At 35.0% G+C, this 8342-nt stretch overlaps 1 protein-coding gene across 1 annotated transcript; it reads right to left on the bottom strand.

Annotated features, from left to right (window-relative positions):
* Positions 1 to 2008: 2008 nt before the first annotated feature.
* LOC109168378 (probable monogalactosyldiacylglycerol synthase, chloroplastic) lies at positions 2009 to 8342 on the bottom strand. Its single transcript, XM_019317386.1, has 8 exons — positions 7632 to 8342; positions 7024 to 7196; positions 5731 to 5892; positions 5513 to 5654; positions 4178 to 4402; positions 4030 to 4092; positions 3856 to 3930; positions 2009 to 2365 (listed from the first exon to the last, which is right to left on the bottom strand). Exons 1-8 carry the CDS (start codon positions 8133 to 8135, stop codon positions 2132 to 2134), a joined length of 1578 nt encoding a protein of 525 aa, XP_019172931.1. The 5' UTR covers positions 8136 to 8342; the 3' UTR covers positions 2009 to 2131.

Raw genomic sequence — 8342 nt, forward strand, 5'->3', positions numbered from 1 at the left:
TTAACCCAAGTCATATCAAAATTGACATGCATGTGTCGTGACTGATCTAATTGGTCATTTTCCAGCACCACGTCACTTGTGTCGATAAGATTTCCACATGTACTCCCTTCCTTCATGACTGTAGAGAGGACCTTTGGGACCAAATACCATGGTATATTTCCTGACGCCAGCCAGGCTTCAGACCTAATTTGCTTGTACTCGCATTGTGCATGTACTAAGGCATTTCATCTATAAAATCACTCTAATTTGATCTATTTACTCTATTGTCTGATCTTTGCATATATGTGTATTGTATAGCTCTTAGACATTTATGTTAACACTATAAAAAAAATAATAATAATTGATTTATGTTTGATTTAAATAAACAATTAACTTATATGGATAGTCATTTTAATTAGTATGTACAAATATGTTGTAATATGTTGAGTACAACCAATAATAATTTTAAGTGGTTAAGAATTACATAGTAACATCAATCTAACCAATTCCAAAATAATGCATGCATGCACTACAGTCAAAGTGAATAGATAGGTTAATCATGAATACAAACATCAATAATTTGGTGGACCAAATTAAAATTGAATGTATATATGTATGTTTAATATATGAATATGAAAGTGAAAGTTATATGATTTGAAGAAATTATATGTGTATGATGATTCCAAAGCTCTTAATTTCATGAAGACAAGACTACAAGATGGAATAGAGACCCCTCCCAAGTCCCAACATACCCATCATCATTCTCCTCAGCTCCCTTGTAGAGAGAATAATATGATCAACTTTAATGATGAAGTTAAGTGTCAGATGGTCCCAAAGCAAAGCAATGTGGGGGTTGGGTTTTTAAGCACATTTTCACAGGTTTAATAAGCACTGTAATGGTCAATGATGGCAAAAATAACAAAGCTTTTATCCCAATCCTCAATGCATGAAAAAGATTTGCCTTTGAATCTCTCTTTTAAGAGTTCATGCATGCATATATATATGCCCTTATAGCTTTAACCAACACTTCTCTTTTGAATTGAGGCCACGCACATTTTAATCTTTTTGCTATGGGACCCTTTTGCTTAATTGCTACTCATTTCATATCACTCCATCACATCTTTCTATGTCTTCTACTTACTATCAATTTTATATATTATTATTATTCAAAATTTCACTAATAATATAATATTATGTTACAAACTACCTTCCTTTAAAAAAAAATAAAAAAATTATTACAAACGACCTATTAAACTCCTATTATACCCATCTCTATAAGCCATTAAACTCCTAGTCTACCCCAAAGGCTGGCCTTATCCCAGCAAAGATGTCACTTTCTAAATGACATGGAAAAAAAATAATTTTTTTAATGCATACATGGCTAGCAAGCTTGCTACTTTAGCAAGTTTGCTAATGGCAGATTTTGCTTGTCATTTGACAGCAAAAACTGATCACTTTTAAAAGTGAGTAAATATTGCAAGAATGTAGAGAAAATAGTGAAAAAATTGTAAATTTAATGATGTGAAAGTGAGACCCATTTTTTAAAGTGAATGAGTATTTCAAGAATAAGGATAGCCTAAGGCATTAAACTCCTAGTCTACACCATAGCTATAAGCCATTTCTTCATGAATTATATTATGAATTTGAACCGATATAGTAACAACTCATGTAAGATTAGTTATAATACTACATCAATTTTGTCAAAATTAAATATAACATAGAAATGTTTGCACCTTACGACTATAGGACTAATATGAATTTAACGCGGCTGCACTTGCAAAGCTTAACTCTTAAACTCAAAAAAAATCTAGTCAAAAACTTTTTAACATGACACATCCTTTACAAGCTAGCTTACCAACTATCTGTTGGGAACCCTTATAAATTATTTTTTATTTTATTAAAAACTGCTTGTTCTAAAATAGTTATCCAATGTGAGCCATAGTCTTTCAACTTTGTATTAAAAAATAAATGGCACAGGTACTTGAATCTCAGCTATCAAAGGATTCAAAACACAGGAGACAGCAGAGGGTGAGAAACAGAACACAAAACAAAAAGTTTAAGGAAGCCTGGTTTTCCACAATATAATGGTGTAGCATTATACTGAGATTAGAGCTCTCAAATCAAAATTGAATTAATGCAATAATGCGATTATTCAAGCTGGGTAATATTGGGTTACAAAACTTCTGTGTCTCACCAGCTCGTCCAGATCCTGAACTATCTTAAATACAGCATCTGGCCTGGCCAGCCTAAGAGCGTTTTGTGACATTGCTTTCAGTTCATCCTGTCTTGGACCGAACCAACGACCGACTATGTCAGCAATCTCCTTCGGTAACTTGGAGAATTTTCCGCATCCGTTCTCCACCACATATGGCACGTTTCCCGCTTCCTGGAAACATATAGACAATTTAGGCACACACACACAGTTATGTCGCTAACAGAGGCATAGATACTACTTCAACCAGATTTAGTTTTTGCGTTATGCTCTTAATCTAATCTGATGATGTTCATATCATACCAGTTCTGAACTCGCACCGAAAATGTAGAAAAACAAAGCATCCAACATTCAGTCAGATTTAACGAATCTAAGGCAACGAATTAAGATTGCTAATTTGTGATCGGTGTGGATAGTGCAATCGTTATATTGTGGACCAGGGTCCACACTGTCCAATACACAGAATTCATGTTCATAATACACATACACATAAACACGATATAATGAACATGAATTCTGTGTATTATATACCAGAGGACACATAACACTTAACATAATACACAGAATTCATGTTCATTATATCGTGTTTATGTGTATGTGTATTATGAACATGAATTCTATGCATTATGAACATAAATTTTGTACCTTATGAAGTCAAATTCTGTATATTGGACCAGGGTCCACAATGCACTGCGGACCCTGGTCCACGATATAATTTGCCGTGGACAGTGTGAAAAGATCAAAATTTTTAGGAGGGGGAGTCATGTATGCCTTTTGTTAGGATTTAATGCTGGCATTAACTAAGGACCAAACAGGGTAATGTTATACAGAATGGGGGCAAATTATACCATGGACCAAGATCCACCTTGCATGGACCATGGTCCAAAATAACATTCAAATTATGTGCCTGCAGTTAACAGATTATGTGCCTGTAACTAAATTAAAGGCATATAATAGGTTAACTACAGACACATAATATGTTAACTGCATGCACATAATATGCAGTTAACACATTATGTGCCTGCAATTAACAAATAATGTGCCTTCAATTTATTAACTAAAGAGTAAAGACACATAATATGTTAATTGCATATACATAATTTTTGGATCAGGGCCCACACAATGCAGTGCAAGATGGACCCTGGGCCATGGTATAACAATTGTAGAATGGAGACAAAGGCTGCTAGTTTTGTAGCTTTGGGATAAGACTGTCAAAAGTCAAAACAGGTAAATTTGTTATTAGGACAAAATAAATTCCGGACAATGTTTACTAATTAATTGAGCTGTAAATTTAAAATATTAGAGACAGATGCATTTATACACAATATAAGGTTTTAAAAAAAAACAAAAAAAAAAGGTCTCAAAAATATAACTAGGAATCTAGGATTGGATGCATAAAGATTACAAAACTGCAAGTTACTTAAATACAGGTTCAAAATCTCAGTCTTATAATAGCAAGCTTGAGGGAACTACACATTCACGAGGTTGTCTTCATAAATCCCATTTGTCCAAAGAAAATGCAATGGAGGAAATTCCTATGTGGATTAATTAAACAAAAACTCGTGCAAGGAAACTTTTGCAATGATGAGGAAAAACAAATCAGATTAAATTAATAGTGTCTATCAGTAGATTAAAAAAAACTCCAAAGTGGATAAATGAATCACCTGTCCAGCAATGTAACCATTTAGAACTATAGGTAGTCCTCGAGTCATGGCTTCTGCAATAGTTCCCGGACCAGCCTACAGAAACCACCAAAAAAAAATAAAAAATTACATTCTATGATTTCAATTTTGTTTAGGGTGAGGAAAAAAAGAGTAGCCACAGCTATTGAGATTTACCTTTGTTATAATGCAATCACAAGCTCCCATACATTCCTCCATTTTAGTAACAAATCCCTTCACCTAAAACACAAGCTCCCATATATATATAAATTCATCTAAACTAAATATAGAAGGCACATATGATGAAGTTCTAGAAAATGTATACCTGAACAGGAATCTTCCAGTCAACTGAAAGCAATTTGTTGGCAAGCTTCTTATTGCGGCCACATATTATGAGGATTTGCCCTATTGGCCCCCCGCGTCTTTCATCATAAAGTGCATCTTCAAGTGCCCGGGCAGTGGCTTCAATGGGACCCATACCTTCTCCACCGCCCATTAGGAGAACTGCAGGAAGATGTTCATCCATTCCAAGCTCAATTCGCAATTCAACCTAAAAATTATTTTTAGGAAAAATTATTGTATATCAAACAAACCAATAAAACCAAACAACAATGCTGAAGCAAATAAGCAAATGCAGGTAAAATTAAAAATATAATTAGTGAAAACAGGGCAAGGAAAGAAACAATGTGATCATTTTTAGTGTACTACGGGTTCATTTTTTAAAGGTTCATTTTTAGTGTATTACCTTAAATGAATATATAGTACATTAAAAATGAGCATTTAGTATACTAAAAATGAAGTGGTCCACCTTGCAAGTAGACCATGGTCCACGGTATAAATTGCCACTAAGATACATTCAAAACCTGCTGAAAGGTACTTCATAATGAAAGGCATTCAGTGATGAGTTTTAGAGATATTTGGTTATGGTAACTGGGAAAACAGGTAAAAGTTCTAGCTTGAAGAACTCGTGAATCTCTTTCTTACAAACCATTGTACTTTTCCTCTCAAAAATGCAAGTTTGCTTTACTTGGTTGAATTCAATAATGTTAGCTTCAACTATTTTAAGGGTCGTACAATAGCATATATGTGATTGAGAGGTTTGATATATTTTGGCATAGCTAAAGAAATATAATTACTGCTGAACTCTAGTTGACAAGTTTCCCCCACAGTTCAAATCGATCAAAGTTCTGCCCCCAATCCCACAAAAGCTGTCTGCATTTCCTTTATAGTACATCCCAAAACATTGTCAACTTTGCCAAAATAAACATCATCAAATAATCTTAATTTCCTACATTACCCTTCTAATAAAAGCCAAAAAGTCAAAAACTTATCCACTTTTCAAGGGCACAATAGGAAAGGCAGCTACTTTTTCTCCACTTTCCTTAAAATTTGTATCTCCAGTAAACAAGCCAACTTTTTTGGGACAGAGGAAATACAATAGATATTGCAAAAATGAAAGGAAAAGAGAAAGACATATCAATAAAGTAAAAGATGGAGCATTTTGCTCAAATCCGGGATAGTAATATGCAATTCGGTTTTACACACTATAATCTAAAAGGCCCCGCTTTAAAAAAAATAGAGAAAACTTTGCAAAATAAACAGTTCTGTAGTTAAACAATTACTGAACAATGGAGAGGAAGATAATACTATTTGAACTAACCTTGGGCCGAACAGGTTTTATAAAGGATGGTCTCAATGGAAGCCCATAAACTTTTATCTGAGAATGTTTTAGACCTGCTTTCAATGCTCGCCTTGCAACCTCTTCTGAAGGGCAATAGCACCTTGTTACTAACTTGTGAAACCTACAAAAAGAACGGCATAGAAGATCAGAGATTTACAAAAAAAATAGTATGCTTGATGACTGACCATTGTACGTACCACGTTGGATGACAAGTGCATAAATCTGTTACGACAGTTGTAAATACAATCTTCTTCAACAAACCCTTAGATCGCAAGATGCGGAGTGGAACATGTTGCATTAGCGGATGCACACTGATAATAATATCTGGTTGGTATTTCATAAGACCTTTGGCAACCTCTCTACAAAAGTGCAAGAGACAAACGTTTTATAGTGGGTAACAAACTATACTTAGGATGCAGTAAAACATAATTGATTAAGACCATAACAGAACATCATAAACAATTAACAATTTCTGAGAAGAAAAAAAGAGCAACAGTAATAAGATGAACAAATAGTGAATGTATGGGAACTATAGTACTTGGAAGTTTTTTAAAATATACTTTACAGTCCATTTAAAGTGAAAGACCAATGGCATGAGATGTAAATCAATTGTTTAAACAATCACAGAAGAAAACAGTTCCAAACAATTGAATGAAGTGACAAGTCCAGCACAAACTCCTTTGGTGTAACAATGGTTATTGTTACAGTATAGCCCGTAGCATATGTCAAGCAAGTGATATCTTTTGCCTCTGTAATTGCTCAAATCTATACTATAACTATAGGGCTAGCCTCTCTTGTACTTGCAATGTGAAAAATATACCCAAAGCCCCAAACTCATTGCAACCATGGGCTTTCCTCTAGTTGTAGAGTTTCCCACGTGAAAACTCATGCACCTTTTTTCTTTCACGACTGTTTCAATTTTTTCATTATTAACAACATTTTCCTCATGTAAATGATAGAATCATAGAATGTGAAAAATGGTCCAGTTAAGACCATTGACTAAATAAGCCATTTCAGTTCTCAACCTTAGTTTGATCATAAACCAAGTTTGAATGGAGCACAGGCCACAAAACATTACACACCAAACTATAAAGTTTCATTGATATCCAACTATTCAAGAATGTTCTACAGGAAATGTCCATATTTTCTTTGCTCAGTGGGAATAAACTCAATTAAAACAGAGCAACTCTATACACAAATTTATCATACTTTGGAAAATTATAAATTCAGCGTCACAGTCTCTTATAATGCAAATCATCAAACCAGCAGATGCCATTACCCAAAAAATAAAAACAAGGAAAAAACTACCCTAATTAACAAAGAACATCAGCTCTTGTTCTGAAACTAAACTAAGATCAGTAAGATGATATTAATTAACAGATATTTATAACAGTTCTCCTTGGCTGACATGCCTGTCATTCAGAATTTAAATAAATATTTTATATTTTTATATGTAACAAAAATAAGAAAAATATAAAAATTCATCTCACCTAGCAATAAATGTTGAAGTTGCAGCAAAATTTGATTGATGAATGAGACGAGGAGCAGTGGCATAATATGTCATTTTCCACAAAGAACCATGTTTCACCAAGAAGTTGTAACTCCTTGGCAATTGGTTAAAAGGCCAGGGAGTATGGTCTGTCCACAAGTCAGTAATAAACACCTGCAACAAAACACTATTTTGATCTGAATTATGGATCACTATGCTTCTCCGAAGAGAGCCAAGCATATGCCCCATACCCCTATTCGGTAAAGCACATACCTATAGATTATGATGATAGTTTATGAATATGTGGACAGTGAACAATCAATAATATCAACTCAAAGTATTATTGACTATAGCTTAACCAAGGACTGTATAGTCTAGCAATATATGCCTGAGACTCCATATGAGAAGTCTCAAGCAATCCCATTCCACTCAACTGTACAACAAAATGGGCAATAGGCTAAATGAGCCTTAAAATTGTTGTACAATCTATAACCAATAAATCAATAATCTTTCCCAAGCTGCAAAAAATAGATTATTTATTTTATCTCATGATATCATCACAAGCCAACAAAAAAAAAAAAAAAAAAACAATTTGGAAATCAAATTGACCTGATACTTGTCTCCAAATTCTTCATGAAAAGCTGCCTTAATGGCCTCCGCAGAGGCCCTGTGCCCCCCGCCAGTATCACTCATCAAGATCAGCACATTTTTTGGAGAATCCGTTCCAACCCCGTTATTAGGCATCCCCTCATTCTCCAAGACGCCATTCCCATCCTCATTCGACCCCTTACTCTCTACAGACCCTACCCGAATCGAGGCGAAGCCCAGCGGGATTTTCTCACAATGAAGCCTAATTGCTGTGTTGAACTGAGTGAGGAGTCTCCTAATGGTGGAAGAAGAAGTTTCGGCCCTAGCACTCAAACACAGTTTCTTCTGGCCCGCGTAGCCTTTCTTCCCCAACCCATAAACGCAGAGGTGGTTAGACACGAAATTATCCGAAGCAAAGTTTGTAGAGTTGAGTTTGGAAGAGTGATCAAGCACAAAAGTGGCCAATTTTGAGACAATCCCAAATGGGTTGGTGGTCTCTTGAGGAGACACAGACGAAATCCACATAATAATTTGCTTTGGTTACTGGGGAAAATGCTCTATACTTGAGGCAATATAACTAAGTGGGTTTATCCATGGGAGTCGAATAAGATGGAAGGATTTTGAGCGCAGACAACCAATAGAAAACGAAGTGACAGTGAAGTCGTTTCGATTGTGGCTCAGAGAGGAGAAGGTACACAATACGCACAGGATATACCCTGTCCATGTGCGCAC

Source organism: Ipomoea nil, unplaced genomic scaffold (assembly GCF_001879475.1).
Source record: "Ipomoea nil cultivar Tokyo-kokei standard unplaced genomic scaffold, Asagao_1.1 scaffold3197, whole genome shotgun sequence".
NCBI classification, from domain to species: Eukaryota; Viridiplantae; Streptophyta; class Magnoliopsida; order Solanales; family Convolvulaceae; genus Ipomoea; species Ipomoea nil.